Here is a 21,432-nt window from a genome sequence, read left to right as displayed (position 1 = left end):
CAAGTGTTTTGTGACTGTTTTAAAAATTCCTGTTTCTGATCTTAAATGGTTTGAGTATTTGTGAATAAAATATTAAATACATAGATAAATAAAATATTAAATAAATAAAGTGAGAGACATATAGACTATGGTAAACATAACTTTAATTATAAAAAGAGCAAACATTAGGATTTCCCAAAGCATAACAATGAATTCATTACATCCAGACACCCAAGCACTGGGCACCTGGATGTCAATTATTTCATAAAATTACTTGACCCAGATGCAAATAACTTTGCCCAAGAATCCTGCAGGAGGTAAAACTAATTAAAAACTGATTAGAAACTAAATTTAAAAAATATATACTTTTTTAAAAAGTTGCTGTAATTCAGTACCTAGCATTTCCAGCAGTTAACACTACCACTACTCTGTGTATGTACAATAAAGCTGCACAACAAAACATAACATAGTGGTATTCATGTTAGTTGTGAAATGTGAAGGAGCATGGACAAACATTTTAATTTCTACATAACTGGTTTAAAAGACAGCAGTACAACACCTACAAAAAATAAAGAAAAATAAAAATTGAATCTGGCAGATCGATCATGCATGCTGTAATGAAACTTGTTTAACTTGAGTGTCATCATGTGGTCAGAACACACAATGCAATATTTGTTGCTGTTTTGGGTGAAGGAAATATTTCAGAGGCAAATACTGAGTTTTTTTTTTCCTTTAAAAGTTCAACATAAAATCAGCTCTATTTTGTCAACAATTAGATCTGAGCATTTTTCTTTAATAATGTAGGCCTATATTAGGACAGTGTAACGTATGTGGCCCCAGTTGCCACTCCGCAGTTGTTGTCCTTCATGGACATTAGCACATAACCATCATTACCCCAGTAAGTGGACCAGGAGTTCTTCACCAACCAGTAAGGCTGTCCGTCCAGTACCCCATAACCCACTGCCAGTACAGCGTGGTCCAAGTCATCTGGGCCGTTCTCTACATCATGAAGGGAGGGGAAAAATCACTTTAATAGCAATGGAAAACACCACACATATTGTCCACTGCATTTGTAGTATATAAGGGAAAAAAGTCATTTTTCTGTACCGAGTCCAAGAGCTGTTCTAAGAGCATGCTGCAAAATCTGCCATTATACACATCTGACATCGTCATTATAAAGGAAAAGTCTCTGAATTGAAGTTCTCATTCCTGTACATAAGCAATTTCACTGAATGTGTGCCATTTCCATCCCCAGGACATTGTGTATAAATATGCATGAAAAATACATTTTATTATTAAGCAGTGTGCTGCACATTAATCTAACTGCAAATTTAAAATATCGTTTAAAACATTCATAAAAACTACCTAGAACACCCATGCCACCAATGGTATGCAGCAGGGTAATGAGCAAGACACACCCACCACCCTCTCCATCTCCCCTCCCTCTATGTCTCCCAACGTCTCTCTCCACATCTTCCCCTCTACCCCCTCCATTCTTTCTCTTTCTACCTCCTTTGTCGTGAACAAGCACATAGAACACCCCTTCAATGCAGAAATCTCACTTGCATGCACACAACATGCAGGCACAGCCATGCACACACAAACGGCCACACATTCCTGTTGCCCAATGGTCATTCCCGTTAATCCAATGATCATTCTTGTTACTAAAATGTCCCCCCACCCCTTCTAAAACACAAAGGTAACCACCATTTTCAATAATGTTTGCCCAATCATTTATCCAATTGTTTAATAAATTGCATGATAATTTTATAAAATGAGGTTTTGGTCTCCTTTAAAAAAGGAAAAAACATGGCTTTGCATTTTTAAAGCAAGATACAGCTTGTGTGCATATATAGTGTTTTTTTTTTTAGTCACAAATCAAATATTTGAACGTGTAACCAACCATTTCTTTAAAATAAACGCTTTGAGGGGAAAACAAAAGGAATTAGTTGAGAATCTTTTAAACAAGCTTTTTAAAATGACACTCAAGTTGTGGTCACATGACTGAGAAAAATGCAACCATCGTCCACTTAGAAACCTTGTTTTAAATAAATAAATAAATAAATAAATAAATAAATAAATAAATAAATAAAATAATATAAAATAAAATGTAAATAAATAAATTACCTGAGATGGACCAATGTACATTTTGAATAGTTAAGCGTGTGTGTGTGTATCAGATTTAGTGTTGAAGAAATAAAAGAAGAAGAAGAAGAAGAAGAAGAAGAAGAAGAAGAACAAAAAGGTTTAATTTGGAAGAGTTACAAAAAGCAAATGGCATCCATTCCATGAAATGGCCCAAATATAAAATGAAAGTATAAAGGAATAACTTACTGCAATCTGGTTCATAATACACGCCATTACTGTAGAAGCTAAAGGAACGGTGAGCAGCGTCGATGCTGACTGCAGTAGGACCATATTTGAACAGCGCAGCCTTCAGAGCCTCCAAATCTCCACTGGTGACATTGGTGTAGCTTTTCACATGGGCAGTTAGAGAGGAGTCATTATAGTGACACAGGCCATTCTGAAACAAATCCAAAGAGGATGTAAATGTAAAAACAACAGTACAATATGTATAAACATTTACATATACCAGTTTAAAATAGTGCATTACAGGTTTTGCCCTTTCCAGCCCTCTTAATATTTGTACTACAGGATTATTAATAATAAACAAACCCATTTCACAAGAGGTTTAAATGAATCTTACCCTGTCAGGCATGAAAAAGCTTGTTTAAAAGCCCAAAAGAGCATGAACCAGTTGATTAGACAGCCAGAATACTAATGTAGTAGCCCCATTACTGCAATGTAGCATATTTTAACATCAAGTCCCTCTGCAATTTGATCCTAAACAAACCATCTCCTACTCATCTCCCTGACAAACATGGTCACCATGCACTACCATCTTACTTACTAGTCAACCCATCCTGTGGACTATCCATACATCATGTTATTGATTATCATACTATATTCATAGATCATATATGCTAGTCATTATGCACCTATACAATATAAGCACACAATTATACAGGCTGTCTTTGTATGCTGTAGCTTTACAACTTCCCTTTATTAGAACTAAAGGACCCAAACATGTGTCAGCGTGACAGTGCCCCCTGTGCATAACATGAAGTCCATGAAGACATGATTTGTCAAGGTTGGCGTGGAAGAATTGGAGTATCCTGCACAGAAACAGAGCTCAACCTCACTGAACACCTTTGGGATAAACTGGAACAGTGACTGCACCCCAGGACTCCTCACCCAACATCAGTGCCTGAGCTCACTAATACTCTTGTGGTTGAATGGGCAAAACCCATAGCCAAGCTCCAAAAGCTACTGGAAAGCCTTACCACAACAATGGAGGTAATTAGAAAAGCAAAGTTATAACTAAAACTAAATCTGGAATGGGACGCTCAAAAAACAAATGCAAGTGTTATGGTCAGGTGTCCACAAACTTTTGGCAATATACTTATGAAAACTTGTGTTAAAATGTGATAAAATGTAAGACACGGAACGTGTTGTATTTGGAGTTTAAAACATGGCACTCTTGTTGTATGTACATCTTTACCCATTTTCATGAGTGGTGCCAATAATTTGGGAGTTAACATCTTAAGTAATATCACAAAATTCATTCCAACAGTATAAATAAATATAAAATTAGGATTAGGCAGTGGAGGGTAACTTGCAAGTTTTAACTGGGGGACTGACATACATCTGAACTATGGTGGTAACATTAAAATCCTTAAGAGTTGTATGAATACAGAACACATGCCACTTGTTACTCATGGGTAATTAATACACACCATGCCAGTGTATCCACCATAACTCTCCGCGGTTGAGATGCCACCATGTTTCATGATCCATTCAAATGCTCTCCACTCTTCGCCTCCATCACAGCCATTGTTCCCAAAGCCCCATGTACAGTCCACTAGCATCTGCTGAGACAAAACCACACGCTCCCCGGTCTGTTAGGAGAAAGAAGAAGAAAGGACATGGTAAGAATGCTTAGCGTTTGCAAGTTTTTCCGATGCTCAATGAAGGGAAGAGTAATAAGTGTGAAATATTTCAGTCATTCAACAGCAGCTAGGTTTCATTAGTAGTTCATGTGTAACCAGAATTCTACAAAGTGTCCCCTTTAGACAAACTGTAAGAAGGAAGAAAAGTACATGCACAAAACAAGTATACATTCTGCATGCATTTACCTTTAGAAACAACGCTCCTTCTAGTGCTCCTGTTGCCGCAAAGCTCCAGCAAGACCCACACACTGCTTGGTCTTTTACAGGGGTCACAGCACCTAACAGTGCAGATGGTAATAAAGCCTTAATATTTATCAAAGAGGTCAACCCATGACCAAATCCAATGTACAGAACATACCATACAGCCTCCAGTCCAGTGAGTCAGGCAGAGTGAGCGAGCGGAGTTCAGTGGGGAATAGTTGAGCTTTGTTAGGGGTCTTCCTCCGTTTCCCACCTCTCATTATTGCCAGTTCTTCCTCTGTGCGATCAGCCAGGTGATTGACAGAGAGGGAATATGACAGGCCTGCTCTGTTCATAGACTGAATATACCTGCAAAAATGAGAAGCACAATTGTCAGCAAATCATATAGTTTTAGTATCTAATGGGCTTGAATAAATGTTTATACTGAAAAGAAAACCAATAAAGGCAACAATTTAACTGTCCAGAACCAACAGTCTAAAAACAACAACAACAACAACAACAACAACAACAAAAAAGGACAGGAAAACAAGCATTTGTACTAGATCAGGTTTAAGGAGAGTAAGGGAAGGTGTAATATCGGCAGCTGTGGAGTCTGGAACTGCTTGTTGCCAGTGGCAATTGTGAAAATGAAACATTTTTAGGTTATTCCATAGTAATGATCAGTAAAGAAGACCATAACAGCACACTTTAAATAAACATTTCATACATACTATAAATTGTATTTTATATTTCATAACTCGATTGGCACATCCCATTTTATTGGTGAGAAAAAGAGCTCTTTTGGTCTAACTGAGTGACAACTCGAACTAGTGTACTCCAACGTTATATCGCACAGCTCCTGTGCAAAATGTATAAGGATTGGCAGGTAATGTAATACATCATTAAACATCACTGAACATCACTGCAGCATAATCACATAGAGTTGATCAAATCATTATGTTACACAAACCTAATGTCCAACACAACAGCAAACAAGTCTTGTCCTTTCAGACAGACATTTGACCCTGATGTCACCTTGAGCCTGTTTGGATAAATTCCAAAACCCAAGATCACTTTATCTGCAGGTTACAATGATAATCCCATATAAATCCTACAAACATTCAAACACTCGTTCTTGAGATATCGTGCAAACGTGAATCTTGGACAGACAGATGACCCCAAAACAATCCTCCACCACCTAGTGACAGAGGCATAAAATAGGGCTTTATGACTTTTAAATATTAAGTTATTTCCTTACCGAACATTATGTACAAAGTTGTGTTCTCGCTTTTCATGTTCCACTTCATCTTCATAGTTACGCTCATATTTTTCCTTAAAGTGTCCAAATAAGCGATGGGCATGGCCCACAGGAGAAGTATGAATCAGGTCTTGAATGGGATTGGCAAGAATTCTGTGTGCCACTCCTGGACCAGGAAAAGCACCACAGCTCATACCTAATAAAAAAAAAACATCAATTAGATATTTCATTATTAAGAAGCACAAAAATTTATACATGCCTGTGTTAGCAAGTGTGAGAAAATAATGGGCACTTTACCTTCTGGCAGATCAAAGTCTTTAGGATTGGTTTGAGGGCTGAAGTCACTGTAGTCGATGAGGTATTTGTCATAGTGGGATCCCAGAAGCGTGTTGTAGCCCATCATTTCATAATGGTAAGGTTTGGCCAGTGATGCCCCACCCTCTGGTCGGGCCACCCACAGACGGTAAGTGTTCTTTTTGTGTCCAACAGTAGTGACATTCTTCCACACTTCACACAAGAGGCCCGCAAAGTATTCCATTTGTTCAAACTGTACACAAATGCAGACTCGTCAAAACTCTCAAAACAAAATTGTCTCATATTCAAGCATTATGTTATGTGAACTACTTTCATGATGAATAATTCAAAAGGTGGGCACAAACATTTATTAAAACAAAAAGTTTCTTAAAACAAAGTGGACACCTGAAAACCCTGTAGATCAGGTAGGGCAGCCTGAGGCAGAACTGGATCCTCCTTAGTGCCATTGACTTGGAAGCATTTCATGGCATTAAATTCAGTCTCAGTTGTCACAGGTGTGATTTTGTAGCTGACACCTTGATCTCCTGCTGCTCCGAGCTGAAAAGTGGAGACTTGTCCTGCCAATGAGTTACCACAAAGCAGAAGTAACAGACATTAATTATGTATACATAAGCAGACCCTGTGTAAAGATAAGCGGTAGGTGCAGTGGCTTGGGAGTGGTCACAAGCTAGACACACAAACTGGAAAAAAAATATATATTTTTTAAATTATATTATTATTATTATTATTAATGTCAATATTCAGATTAACCCTCTGTACTAAATTACATTATTCTTTGACAACTGCATGTTTCCCCAAAGGTTCCTGTAGAGTATAAGGAACTAAAAGATTCCAGAAATGCTGAACAAAAACTAGAAAGTTCCTGTTTTGGGTTTCCTTTGTACAGCATGATTTTTGTTGAGCATTAGATACTTGTCACAAGAAGCAGGTCACTAGAAGTGTACATCTTCTGAAAGACATTAAGGCTTGAAGAAATTCAAACTCTTCCTGCTCATGGAAATCTACACCGCTGTAGTATTTGATTCAAACACATCTGGACCCGATAGTGAAAACATAGAAAGTGGCCAAATCAGGTATAGAGACGGAACTACAGTGAACAGCAAATCAGCAGATCATGTAACACGACTGATCCAGCTCATCGGCTACTTATCTCACCATGATGAGCATATCAATCGTCATGAGATTTTAAAGGGTCTAAAGTGCCGGAGACTTTACTCTGAACAAATAGTTTATTGGCAGCTGCAGTAAAGCGAGGCGAACTTCCAAAACATGTTCTGACTCAAGACAACTGATACTATCCTTAAGTCATCAGGTCAGCACAATAAGAGGTAAAGGGGTCCTAAAAACCAATATTGTGAAACCAAACTCACCATGGTAATAATCGATTCTGCTTCTCTTCCCCTGTAGATCATACCAGCCTTCAAATGGTTCCTTGATTTCAGCATAGGGTAATGAGATCACACCTTCAAAAGGAGTTACAATGAGTCCAAATCTTAACAGCCATTGCAAGGATAGAGGACAAAAAGTCTTGTGACTACCTTTTATGTGGTACATTTGTCCAAAATCAGGAACCGTCCGCCCTGCAAGAGGTGAAGCTTGCAACACTATAGACATAGGAAAAAGAGAGTTTAAATATGGACATCAAAACAGTCATGTGATCCCTTTTTAACTCAATATACAACATAACTGCTTAATTCTCTATTCTGATTGGTCAGAAGGTGTTTTGTAATTTTCTATATTTATGGCATTTGGCAGACACCCGTATCCAGAGCGACTTACATTTATTTAATTTATAAATCCAAGCAGTTCAGGGTTAAAGGCCTTGCTCAAGAGCCCAACAGTGGTGGCTTGGCAGAGCTGCGGTTTGAACACACAACCCTCCAATCAGTAGCCCAACGTTTTATCCACTGCCCTTTGTATAACAGCAGATCCAACAATAGTTCCAGCTACATTAAGTTGGCCTAATACCGTAATTTCCGGACTATAAACCGCTACTTTTTCACACGCTTTGAACACTGCGGCTTAAACAATGACGCGGCTAATTTATGGATTTTTACGAGCTAACGCGCTTCATGCTGCCAAAACATTTAGCCTCGTCACATCGGACCAATGAAATTACCGAACAGGTCACAGTGGATTCAGTGGTTCAAATTAAATCAAACGCACTCACACTAAATTCTTCAGATCAGTCATTTTGCGCTTCATGCACACCCCCCCATCACAGAAAACACACGAAGAAATGCATATGATGCAGCTTTCAAGTGTGTGACGAAGCGCCGGTAATTCTGAGGCTGTTCAATTCCGACACTGAAGAAGGCGACTTTAGTGGTTTTAGTGCGCAGGAGGAAGATGAAGATAGCGATCAATGACTTTTCCTGGTAGGCAACTGTATTGTTTATTTTTTTTAAACCAGCCGTGTTACAGACACTGTTCGGAAAAAAAGCATTTACGGTACGTATTTAATTAAAAGTTTTTTAAAAAATCTTTGTGTAACATCTTCCTGTGTAAATATCTCATGTTACAACGTGGACACCTGCGGCTTATAGACGAGTGCGACCTATATATGTACAAATTTTTTTTTCTTTTTAAAGTTAGTGGGTGCAGCTTATATTTAGGTGCGCTCAATAGTCCGAAAATTACGGTACTTCATCATGTCTATAGCAACAACTCTCCTGTCACTGCACACAGATTAGAAATGTGCAGTTCTTGGGGGGGTACCGCTGCGGCACCGCTGCGGCTGCCAAAGCTCGGGAACATTACTGATTGTGAAAGTGAGTAAGTTTACTTTTACAGCCTCACAATGAGGATAAACGGATTGAAAACTTATAACTCCAACATCTGTCATTTCATTTAATATAAATTGTTATAATTAGAGGCTTCTTCTCATATATATAATTATGAGAAGTGCTCTTCTTATAGTTCGCGCTGGGGAGTTGAATTAGTTGCGTCACTTTGCTCACAGCTGATTGGTCCATTTGGGTGGATGAGCTCTCTTACCCAGAACATCACCTGCCGCGGAGCAGGTTAGACATGGAGTGTAAATTACTATGGCGATGAACACTGGTAAAAGCAGAGCCACTTTCATTGTACCTAAAACCCAGAGCTGTCACAAATTAAACTGAAATTTACCTGGCCAGCCACCTAAACCGGCTTCATGTTACAGGCCACAGATTTCAATATCCGGTTACAGAAAAATGAATTTTCGAGTATACATTTGGGGGAATGTGTGTGTCTGAAAGCAGTCCTACCTGAAGCACAACTGACCAAAACGCCCGCAGCTAGGAAGATCCACATGGTGACGTGACGGGTTAGTAAAACATACATCAACAACTGCACAAAATCACCCGAAAACTTCACCGTGTTATTAACAGCTCTTGTTTATCAATGTAGCGACATGCGGCGCGCGCGCCAATCAAAATACGCAGCCCTGGCTCCAAGAAGTCACGTGACTTCAAGTGACTCGCGCTCACATGATCTCAGTCAGCTGAAACAACTCAAGTTCCGCACGCGCTGGGTGCACTTTTAAACAGCTTCATGCCCCCTATACAAGTGCACTTCATATGGGGTAGTCGCATAATAACTCACACACTAGATGGTACACTGTGTATCAAATACGGAGTCGTTTAGTATCCAGCCGTTAAAATAAGATTTGCTTAGGTCAGGAATAAAAAAAACAGGTATCCTGCAGTTATTGTATAACCTAAGCAAAAGATTAAACCGACAAGATTGATCCAAATGTGACACGCACATAAAGACAGGATACAAAACACGTCGTGTAACTCAAGATTGGCTGAAACCTAAGATGAGAAGCAAAACTTGAAACTAAACATTATACTAGATAATGGCACCTTATCTTCAAACTGTTTTTCTGTGGTTACTCTGAGTAGTACTTTACATTATGGTTGTGCGTAAAACAGCCAAGTCTAAAACAAACTGATAATGGAGTAAATTAAATCAAGTCCAACTGATTACATTAAGAACACTCGTCATATGCATTTTTATTTATTTATTTTTTGCTTTGATTTAATTTTAAGCCACTAAGGAAAACAGATCCAAGTTTTGGGGTTTTACCAAATGATGGTTCACACACCTTTTATATTCACCACAGTGAATGTAATATGAATAAAATACGATAAATTAAAATGTAATCTAAGTGGAAATTGCAAGTGATTTGCCTGATCAAGCTTATGGTACACACAGCCATGAACACACACACACTGAAACATTGTGATCACTTTTCTATTTATTTGATTAACAGATACAAAACCATTCTGTCTTTTACAACCTTAAGAACTCTTTTTTAACAAATTATTTTAATACTCCCATGTTGGTAGTACCAAACTTGCCAGTGCAGTTGGCAATAGGAGGGGACAATATTACTTCCTTGTTGTACAACACCAGGCTGCTTGCTTCTGTTCAAAGCATGACTCCTGCAGAAAATAATCATGTAGCTCTAACTGCTGTTGGCAATGCTGTACGTATGCCTCATGTAATCCTGAGACATGGCAACATCTTTCACACCAGGTGCTCCCAATGTATACTATACAATTCATATACTATTTACAAAACATTTAATAAAGCAGGAATGTAACAAACTGTGAAAAAAAATAGCACTGAATAGACATGTGACATTTTCAGTTACTGACATTTTGTTAAAGATTCCACAATTATTATTTTTATCTTTGCTGATGAAACTATGGAAAGCTTAAGAGTAATTCAGAGCTTTCAGAGCTGATTTTGCACACAGTTTTTGAACTCATATGCCAACATGGATTTATCATATGTCATACGTCATCTCACCACAACCCAGAGAGGAGGCTTAACAGAGCAGAAAACTCACAATCCCAACCACTATGATTTTCTGAGGGGTCAGCATTGATGTCCAGAGAGGTCCTCAAAATTTACATATTGCTGCTAATAAATAGCAAAATACATATTTTTCCTTATAGGAACCAAGAATGCACAGACCAACATATTATATTATATAATTGAAGTTACTTGCAGAATGTCATAGAGAGAAAGAAATAATTCTCTGTGAAAGAACAAAGGAGGAAGTCACTGGACTTTCTTGTTAGATAGACAAGGCCAGGTATGTTACTCTCAGGACAGCTGTAGGTTGGTTCTGACTGGCAGAGAGATGTCCACCCAGTTGTTGGGGTTCTGGATTACTGTATTCCACAGACTGATTTCTTCTTCAGTGGAGTCCATCCAACAAACCTTCTGACCATAACTCACACCTAATTAACACACACATTTTATACATGTAAGATGTACAGAGTTGCACACACACTAAACAATCATTTTGAGCTGCTCTGCTGTGTTGTGTTGTGTAGCCATGTTTAGTCCAATAAACCAGCATTGTAACATTCTATGTTTAAGAAATCCTTACTGATAATAAAAGGTATAAAATCTGTGCTTGTTTATTCCCTTTTACACAGGACCTTTTGCAGGGGAATTCAACAATCCTTGTGAATGTAGGTCAAATCCGAGGAAGATTAAAATCCCTGGGAAGATCGTCATGTTAGTCTAGGATCAGTTCTACAAAACCTGAGAAATCATCAAGGGGGAATCATGTGTAAACCGAAGCTAATATATTACTAGGAAACATGACAGCCTGATGAATATTTTTTCTACACTGTCTGAGGTGGGATACATTAGCACAGTCAAGCTACAACAGTAGGAAAACTTAAAGTTAATGAAAAAGAAGAACAGGAGATATGTCAGGAATGATTCATAAATTAAACAAAACTCATTAAATTTTGTGAGATGAACTGCACGGTATTCTGCAGAATGTGAGACAGACTCTATGAATGTAATGTAAGTGGAGAGAAGTGGAAGGTGATATAAAACAAAAGTAAAGGATCATTCCAGCAAGACCATTGCATTTGGAAATTGTTATGCATCACATTTTGTGTAATGGATGTTTTGGAGGGGAAAACATGATAGTGTATTTGTGAGTATCAATGTATGCATCTGAATACCCACTGTACCTGAGCCTGTGCTGAGGTGCACGCCTCCAAGACAGCTGGAAGTGTTCCACACAGTAATTTCAACACAGGCCTGTATGAGGTCAACAGACTGCAGACCATCGTACACCATAGTGTGGTTGAATACAGGACTGACTGAGCCACGGACAACCCGTGTCTGCTGACCACTAACACCGCTCTCATCTGGCAAAATCACACTGCAAACACACCATACACACTCAAATGTACTTTTTTTTATGAAGACAAGTACAGATTAGTTCTTGTTATATCATATTGGTACTGTTACCTACAGAGTTATTCATTTTTCTGCAGATTTTTGTGAATGTGTGTACGTTTACCTTTTTACAGAGATATTTGGAGTGCCACGTTTTGGGGGAAGGAGTCCAACAATCTCTTTCAGCCAAATATGTAGCTCACCAGTGAGAGGGAACCCTCCTTCTGTATCAACAAATTTGCAAAGCTATCACACATACATATGTGCAAATGCATAATATATGATTTATTATTATTGTATACATCAGTTTCTATATGTGTGTGTTCAGTGACCTTCAGAGCCAGGTGGTATGAATTTAAGTGTTAGTAAGATGGTTCCCCTGCTGAGGACAGCTTCAGGATTCATTTGTACCTGACAGAAAGTGATAGTCCAGTCAAACAGATCATTTTTACATGACACAGCACACTCAATTGGCTCTGCATTTGTCAGTTTTGGTTGCAGGTTGTATTTCACTCACCCTGGGCTGAAGAGGGTACCAGGCTGGTTTACTCTGGCTCCAATCACACTGATTGAGCTGCACCTCCACCTCCCCCAAGAACAGGTTCCTCCGGACACGCTCCATATGCCACACTGACACACTGAGGACACGAGCCAGCAGGTCCGATTTACGTACTTTATACTGGGATAAAGATTGGAGTATTTTTTTCATTAATGTGCATAATTTATAAATATGGAGTTATAGATGAGCTGTACCATTTTATGTTAAAATCTATTAAAATATAAAAAATTATTAATATGTATGCATTTTAAATCATATCGTTTTACTCTTACTCCTCATGGTGTTTACTGAATACAAATGAAAGAAGACTCCAGTTCAAATCAAATCTAAACAAACATTAATGTTTCTTTAAATAACTAATTTGTGACAAATTAACATTATCAATATAAAATCTACATTAATACACCATAAATAATGTAAACAACGTAATTAATGCTTGTATTAATCAATATTGTTTAACAGTGGGTTACAATGAATTTATCATTTAGGAACATAGTCATTTTATTCATGATAATTTATGTATACTTATTTTTAGACATGTATGGAATAAGCATCGGCTAATGTAGGTATATTATTCGCTCATTTATTCATTTTCCATCACAGACTTCTTGAGCCCCAGCCACAGGTCTAGGGGATCTCCAACGAGCCCAAGCCAACTAAGAAACCTAATCTCTCTAGCAGGTCCTAGGCCTGCCCACAAGGTCTTCATCCAATGGGATATGCTTGATACAGCTCTACCGAGAACCAATTCCAGGCATGCTTGTAAGATAAACCACTTCAACTGGCTCCTATCAATTCACAGGAGAAGCTCCCTAACTCAAAATCTCTACTTGATTATCAAACTTTTCACCTTATTACAAAGAGTATGCCCAGAAACCTTGCAGAGAATTTATACTGCCTGTATTGGAGATCTTATTCTTTCAATCACAGCCCTAAGTCAGACCACCACAGAAGGGACCCAATCAGTTTGTCAATCTCACACTCTATTTTTCTATTACTCATTAATAAGATCCTAAGTTACTTAAACTCCTTTCCTAGAGTCAAGGTTTTTCTCTCTCTAATTTTGATTCCAACACCCACCTTAAATGGTTTCAACTTAATGTAAATTGACAATCCAAGGTTCACTGAAGTTCACAAAACCCGTCATCAAGGCTATATATGTATTAATATTTTAAAAAATCAATTACTTGTTACTTTAACATTGTGCTTATTCATGCTAAGACTTATGGCTTGTTAATGTTAAGTAATGGATTGTATTATGCAATGCAATTGTACTGTATACCTACAAAGTGACTTATGTGGTAGGTTTATATGATATGTAGTTAATAGCATCATCAACAACAAGAACAACAATAATAGCATACTTGAAAGCTATACTTTACTATGCAATTATAACTGATATAGATTCTTACCTTGACTGTTTCATCATATACAGGATTTAAGGTTTTCCTCTTTACTGAAGTTTTCCTTTTACTGTGAGATGTGTTATCTGGAAGGAGGTATAATTTCACATACCTGCATAAAAAACATGTGTGTGTGAATGTGGATATACATACACTTGTGAAATGGCCTCTCAACATTAATGTTTAAATATCCCAACGCTTACGGGTCAGAGCGGTTTTTACGCGCTGGAGCCAGGTCCTGACATCGACACACTCGCACATGAAGCTCCTCTTTCCTAGAGTCATACTGCAGAGAGAACTGGATCTGGCCACTCACATTAACACTTCCAAAATCCCCAACACTGTACAGGCTCATCATGCTGCCACTCATCTATGGGAGACAAACACAGTCACACTGTTAGCTAATGTTAGCACAGACTTACTGATAGACAGCATGATCATGGCACTGCTTAGGACACACGAGTTGTTTTTTCTTCCACTGTCTGTTCAGTTAAATATGTTGCCTAACGGTATTGCCAGTCACTGGACACAAGGTATACATAACATCTGACATGGACAGTCCTCCAAAAAGCCACCAGATGGCAGACTACCCTGAATACTGAACCCATCCTCATGCTCATTTCCTGTCTGCATCATATAAAACGCACATGAACTTGCTAGTTTGCTATTCTTTTGAGTAAGTGCTGAGCTTTGGTTATTATGATTTGTCCCTGCGTTTGACACCTGCCTTGCTTTTCTGGTTTTCCTGCCTTAGATATCACTTTGTTCTGGTTTGCATCTGATATTCTGTGTATCTACTCAGCCCCGTGTTCTTTAAATACGATTTTGGATTTGCACATTGGATTGTTTAATACCAAGCATATATTCTGTACAACCCAGAATTATTGTTGATTTTTTTGATCATGGACATTGTTTAGTCCTCTTTGTTACGGCAGAATTACAAAATAAAAATAAAAAAACTACTGCATCTCATGCTTGGGACAATTTAGAGCCAGGTTTTTGTATGATGGGGGAAACCAGAGTACCCGGTGGAAATCCCAATGAACACAGGGTGAACATACAGAACTCCATGCAGACAATAACCAGAGCTCAGGATTGAACCCTGGAACTGTGAGACACCAAGCCCATGTTACCCATGTATTTTTGGTCCCATTTTCTTATATATTTTGGGAATTTCAGTGAAAGTGGGGAGTTTATTCCATAAGTTTACATTCCATACTGTAACGTGGTTTTAAAAAACCATGTAGGCCTTCATAGGAAGCACTCACTCTGGTGGCCTCTTCAATTCTTTATTCCTCGAGAGGATTTAAATATTTGACACTTTTGTTTTATAATTCTAGAACCATCTATGCATGTGAATGTGAGACAAACTTTTCTTTTATAATGTTGCCTTGATATATTTATGCTAGATGTTTACACTTTCCTGACTCTACTAGGGAGCTGGTGCCCAGCTGTCTGTACTCTGTGAACATCTTCTGATTAAGTCAAGGTGAAGGTGCAAATAAATACATAGTAAAGGCTGCTGAGATCTTCATGGTATAACATGTCTTTTTTCCTGAATAAAGAAACAACCCCTCTATTCCTCATTCTGTTTATTTATAGAAGTATCTTATATGTCATAACCATCCTAACAAAACATTCATGGATTGAAGTTGATTTTGGTATCATTGGCTGAAGGTTGTAGGATTGAGGAGGTGAGGATGTGTCAGTTAAAGCACTGCGAAGTGTGAAATGGGTGTAAATTGCTGCATTTCTGCAGTACAATGCATAGCTGTATGCAGGAGTGTTTGCTTCATACCGTATGATTAGAGTACAAGTTGTTAACTGAGCCAAATCTGGTGTAGTCCAGTTCAGTGCTGCCAGAATCAATATCGCCATCAGAATCAGCCTATACATAAGCAGACCACATAGAAGACAGAGTTTTCAACTGATGGCATTCTTAGCCCATGACCAGTATCAAGGTGTATTTACTGATAAAGACTTCAAAACACTTCTGTAAGTCGATCTGGATAAGACCATCTGCCAAATGCCATAAATGTGAATGAAAAAAAGAGCTCATGATCTGAATATAGGGTACATCACACATTATTGCATAATCAATCCAACTAGACATCTTAATAAGTACATACAACAAATACATGTGTATTTTGTGTAAATACCTGTAGCGACGATGTTGTGTTCTGCAGTGATCTGTCCTCTAAAGCCTCTGTATCTGTAACACTTCCTGAAACAGTAGGATGGACAGAAAGAAGAGACAGATAAGGACACAGACACGTCCGTTAGTTCCTGTTAGGACATTTGTTTTGAAAATAACTTACCTTCAGTAATTTCCCTTGACTCAACTTCTGAAATGTCATCTCTTTGTTGAATATTCATCTAGAGAGAAGGATAGCAAAATGTCAATTATATACAAGTTTTGTGTTTATTGTAAATATTCTTTAGGGATGGCTTATTCTTTAGCAAAATAAAAAAACAACCAAAAAAGTCTACAATCAAATACACAAATGCATAAAAACGATATTCACTGTTCAATCTCAGATTCCACCGTGAGTCTAAATTAGACTGTAAGGTACACTATATGGTCAAAGGTATTTGGATACCTGGCAATCTCACCAATATGTGCCCATTCCAAAACTGGGGCAGTAATACAGTATAAACACACAAGAGCATTAGTGAAGTCAGGCATTGAAGTCAAGTGACAAGCCTAGTGCACAGCTGGCATTTCAATTCGCACCAAAGGTGTTCAGTGCAGTTGAGGTCAGTTCTTCCACTCTAACCTTGTCAAACCATGTCTTTATGGACCTCACATTGAGCACAGGGATACTGTCATGATGAAACAGGTTTGGGCCTCTTAGTTCCAGTGAAGAGAAATTATAAAACTACAGCAAAATGTCAGCAAAATAAATATTGACTTTGTTTCATTTATTACTGTTTATTACTGCACTTTCTAGTTGTTTTTTTTAATGTAGAAATGTTTCTTTATGTTTGAAGGCATCTTTGCTGTTGCCTAAGACTTTTGCACAGTACTGTATATATATTTTTAACGTTAATATATGGTGTATACATACACACACCACCTGCAAAACTAACCTTTGCGCTTCGTTTGGTCCTTGGTCGTGGTTCAGGGGCCACACTAAGGTTGAGACTGAGGAAGATTTATTTAAGTTAGCTCAGGTCCTGGGAAGTTTAGGCTGATGTTTATTCATGTGATTATAGGATTTGAAATAGGATTTAAACAACCTTTCTTTTTTCTTGTCCTCTATATTTGTTTCTTTTTCTATAATTTCTCCATCTTCCAGGTCTACTGTGTTCACTTCTGTGGTCTCTTCCTGCCTCTGAGATTTCTGTTCTTTAAACACCGACATCACAGGCAAATCTACACAATGAAAAACACAGTAAAATTGGACAAAAATTGTAAATATGTGCAAAGGTGAACAAAGTATTAAAATTTTACATATGCAGGACTAAGATGGCATACAGTGAGAGCATACAGCTATGACACATTGTCTGATTTAAATGGGCAGTGAGAGATCAAATGACCTTTATCCCTCCTTTTGCGGCGTATAGAGGTTTGAACAACATCGGTCCCTTGATTCTGATAGCGCTTGGCTCGCTGCTCATTGAACCACGCACCCGTGAGGAAGTGAAGGCGCACGGGGTCTGACTCCACTTGTTTGAGTTTGCTAAACACACACACACACACACACACACACATACAGATTACATGGAAGCATGATAACATACATACACAACAAATAGCAATACTTTCCCTTTAATCACCATATTTTACAATATATTATAATAATATTAACATTTTAACTCACAAACACACCTGATCCGGCCCTCCTCATGGTTGCGCAATTCATTATCCCTCAACAACACATTTAAAATTATGGTTTGTTCCGCTTCAGTCAGATGACCCAAATCCAAGAGAGTTTCCTCCTCCATAGTAGACTCACTTCACAGCAAACACTGCATCAGGAACATCAACAAGATCATCATCACCAATCAGTCAACTTGGCATAATTCTTCAATCCCCATCCCACAGACTTGATTTTAATCAAGGATATAGTAAGATTAATAGTACACTGTTGACCTAAAGGGGCTGTATTCATGAAAATCTACAAATAAGCATATGTTGAATATAGGACACATTAAGAAATTTTTGCACACTATAATTTAAGAATCATTTATATGCAAATATTTCCCTCTGAAATTCTAGATAAATACCTCTTGCCCAATAAAACATGACTTTAGCATAATGACATCATGAGAAGACAAACATCAAAACAGATTCCTGTCCTGTAGAGAATGCAGGAATATCAGACGTATTGGATTTTGGTTCATTTATTGTGAGGCTTTTAGCTGGGTTTTAACTCAGTTTTACTTATATACTTTAACTTGTATATAAATAACCAGGCTTGGGGGGCATGCTGGCTTAGTGGTTAGCATGTTTGCCTCACACCTGGGGGTTTGATTCTCACCACTGCCCTGGGTTTGGGCAAATTTGCATGTTCTCCCTGTGCTACATAGATTTTCTCCAGGTACTCTGGTTTTCTCCCCAGTCCAAAGACATGCATTGTAGGCTGATTGGCATCTCTAAATTATTCGTAGTGTGTGAATGTATATGTGAGTGAGTGTGTGATTGTGCCCTGTGCTGGACTGATACCCCGCCCGGGGTGTCCCCCAACTTGTGCCCCGAGTCCCCTGGGATAGGCTCCACGCTCCCCCGCAACCCTGTGTAGGATAATGGATGGATGGACGGATGTATATCTACAGAAAATGGATAGATGGATGGATATCCAGGCTTTTTTTTTTTTTTTTTTGCTTTTTTATTAATTATGCAACCAACAACAACATAATCACATACTAACACAAAAGACAATACTACATGCATATAAAGGACAAAAACGTTTTGAAAGAGTGGTCTTACTACTGATAATCCCGAAGATGGCTGTTAGAGGGTTTGGACTTTTTTATTTTTATTAAATATCTTAGAATTTGACTCAAAAATCAGTGACCAGAAAATAAACATATGGGAACTGCTTGCATTTTGAACATGTCATGATTATTGATAAATTTTCATGTCATGATTTTTCCAAGTATGTGTGGCATTCTACAAAAAAACAATCAGCTGTCGCTATGACTGAATTTTGAACAACAGCCAAAAATGTTTACAAATTTGGTCAAAAAACAGGTTTAGACAAAAATGGAGTTTTTCCTGCCAGTACCACCCTTTCATGCCTGAACTTTAAGAAATTACTTGGAAATTAATATGAGTCTATTAAATTCAGCTTATGATCAGATACTGGCTGTCAAAATGTCCATGATGGTCCTGCACCATCATATCAGCAGCAACACAGAGAAGTACACATACACAGTCTGTAGAGATTACAGCAGACAAAGATTGTAAGGCTTAAATGACCTAGTAAATAAGACATTAATAACAAAAAAATTAATCAAAACAACAGAATTAACTGAATTAATCAGTGATTATTTCCCCACCGATGTCAGCGGGATCAGTTGAATGAAAAGAGGTTTAAATTCTGAGGTCTTTTACCTCAGGTGATGAGACATTACCTGATGCGTATGATACTGACAATCAAAGTGTTAATCAGTAGTTCCTATTGTAAACAAAATTCTTCAAAATTAGGAGTAATGTTAATTTTTTTTTTCCAATTAGTTGAGTCATCTTTAAGTGGAGTTGAAATGACATGTTCTCCCTTTTGTTACGTAACCAGATTTTAATTAAATTCTAGAATATTCTAGAACCCAACATTAAAAATTCACAATGTGAAGGGTTTTCCCAGACCGCCATTCATATGTCTACATGTCCAGGGCATCAATTAAATCATCATTGCTTTAGATATTTTATAATACTCCCACCAAAAAAAAAAAAAAAAAAAAAAAAAAAACAATGGTATACTTCTTTATGGCCACTATGCACATCTATTGTAATTAGGGTGTCCCATCTAATGTAATGTCCTATACCAAACAAGAAACAGTGATTCTGTCTCCACTAAATGACACAAAAAAAATAACAAAGTAGAAATTTTAAAAAGCGTCTTACAATACCATCATTCACACTATTCAATGGGGTAATACACAGCTGAAGGGGAAGACGTACTTCCCTGCAGAACAAAGAGAGTTCCAGTCAGGTAAACCAATGCCTGAGCCTGAGATAGAGAGTTACTGCTGAAGGGGAACTTGCCAAATATCAGCGCGCATGCGCGGTACAACTGCCACAAGAGTACTTAAGACAAACTTAAGTAAACAACCTTCAGTTTTCGGAAGGAAACCGTTTTACTCTACCTACGAAATCTAGTTGAAGAACCTCTTCACACTCCTGGAAGTTGTCCAGGTAGTCAGGAACTCTACATCCAACACTACTGTCAAGTCATTACTCCTGAATGACATCCACACCCTCAGGATTTAATCCTCGCGCACTGCTTGCCACCTCACCATGCGCACCATGTATGTTCACTAAAACCATCCTCCTACTAATCAGAACGAGTCACGTCTACTATGTGTCGTATGTGGCAGGTGTGATAACGCACATAACGCACCTGTCTCTGTCGCCAAGTTCCCCAGGTGTCTCAGTTCAGGATCTGAAGGGCAGCCAGTGTGGAAAACAGATTGTCACACCGACACAGTGAACGCGTCCTGTTTAAAGTAGCATTTATTCGAGTTGTGGTTAACATTAACTCTCCGTTAGACTCTGTGGTCCGAGTTAGTGGCATTAACAGTCTGAATGTGTCCGATCCCGCCCTGCAGGCGCAGTACAAAACGTGAACCGGATTTTCACACACACGTGCGCGCGCAAGCACGCACACGTACGCACAGGGACCCATCCCATTTATCAATTCACCTCATGTTTATTCTACTCATTTCCCTCTCCCGCGTTCTCGCCTCTGACCATATGCTTCACAGGACTACAGAGTTTCTGCAAGTGCGCAATCATAAAAGCAATAGTGAAAAGTCATCCACTTTATGGAGCAAATCGGTTCTCTGCTTTTTCGTTCTCTCCGTAATATATGCACACACAAACAAACAGAGAGAAATGCGCATACGTAAATTTGCATGGCGTTGTTGTTTCGTGTGGCAGTGCCTACATCTAGTTCTGTCCCAATAGCTATTAGTCCACACCTGCAAAATACACAGTCTTGCCCAAGTACACCCACTAAATACACAGGAAAGAACACAAGCAGCATGCAGTCTTTTTGCAATTATTCAAGGGCATGCAGTCATTAAGTGGCTGAAGTTCTCCACTTGGAGAATCAGTATTAGCTTTTAAGAATAATAATAATAATAATAATAATAATAATAATAATAACAATAATAATAATAACAACATTAAACACGTTTACCTCACACCTCCAGGGTTAGGGGTTCGAATCCCACCTCTGCCCTCTGTACAGAGTTTGAATGTTCTCCCTGTGCTTTAGGGGTTTCCTCCAGGTACTCCAGTTTCCTCCCCCAGTCCGAAGACATGCATTGCAGGCTGATAGGCATTTCCAAATTGTCTGT

At 38.3% G+C, this 21,432-nt stretch overlaps 2 protein-coding genes and 1 long non-coding RNA gene across 8 annotated transcripts; 1 reads left to right on the top strand and 2 right to left on the bottom strand.

Annotated features, from left to right (window-relative positions):
* Positions 1 to 126: 126 nt before the first annotated feature.
* LOC108257078 (digestive cysteine proteinase 2) lies at positions 127 to 9,181 on the bottom strand. The gene is made up of 11 exons (XM_017454491.3): positions 8,991 to 9,181; positions 7,281 to 7,346; positions 7,113 to 7,205; positions 6,127 to 6,299; positions 5,725 to 5,974; positions 5,428 to 5,623; positions 4,348 to 4,538; positions 4,176 to 4,267; positions 3,777 to 3,938; positions 2,314 to 2,503; positions 127 to 978 (listed from the first exon to the last, which is right to left on the bottom strand). Exons 1-11 carry the CDS (start codon positions 9,064 to 9,066, stop codon positions 791 to 793), a joined length of 1,677 nt encoding a protein of 558 aa, XP_017309980.1. The 5' UTR covers positions 9,067 to 9,181; the 3' UTR covers positions 127 to 790.
* Positions 8,404 to 13,921, top strand: LOC124626268 (uncharacterized). The gene is made up of 3 exons (XR_008393415.1): positions 8,404 to 8,513; positions 12,433 to 12,601; positions 13,106 to 13,921. It is a non-coding gene; the product is annotated as an uncharacterized LOC124626268 (long non-coding RNA).
* sytl1 (synaptotagmin-like 1) lies at positions 9,968 to 21,035 on the bottom strand. 6 transcript variants are annotated; one of them, XM_017455312.3, is made up of 15 exons: positions 20,472 to 21,035; positions 17,738 to 17,877; positions 17,446 to 17,588; positions 17,146 to 17,281; positions 16,996 to 17,050; positions 16,224 to 16,281; positions 16,065 to 16,129; positions 15,704 to 15,793; positions 14,109 to 14,275; positions 13,915 to 14,017; positions 12,461 to 12,622; positions 12,276 to 12,354; positions 12,068 to 12,167; positions 11,733 to 11,926; positions 9,968 to 10,979 (listed from the first exon to the last, which is right to left on the bottom strand). In XM_017455312.3, the coding sequence occupies exons 2-15, from the start codon at positions 17,851 to 17,853 to the stop codon at positions 10,843 to 10,845; spliced, it is 1,605 nt and encodes a 534-aa protein (XP_017310801.1). In that variant the 5' UTR covers positions 17,854 to 17,877; positions 20,472 to 21,035; the 3' UTR covers positions 9,968 to 10,842. The 6 variants fall into 6 exon arrangements, with proteins under 6 accessions (XP_017310801.1, XP_017310802.1, XP_017310804.1 ...); XM_017455313.3 differs by lacking the exon at positions 20,472 to 21,035 and adding an exon at positions 20,218 to 20,434; XM_017455315.3 differs by lacking the exon at positions 20,472 to 21,035 and adding an exon at positions 20,222 to 20,434.
* Positions 21,036 to 21,432: the final 397 nt, after the last annotated feature.

Source organism: Ictalurus punctatus, chromosome 24 (genome assembly GCF_001660625.3).
Source record: "Ictalurus punctatus breed USDA103 chromosome 24, Coco_2.0, whole genome shotgun sequence".
Classification (NCBI taxonomy): Eukaryota; Metazoa; Chordata; class Actinopteri; order Siluriformes; family Ictaluridae; genus Ictalurus; species Ictalurus punctatus.
The sequence above is the reverse complement of the archived record's forward strand: the minus strand, read 5'-3'. Positions and strand labels throughout refer to the sequence as shown.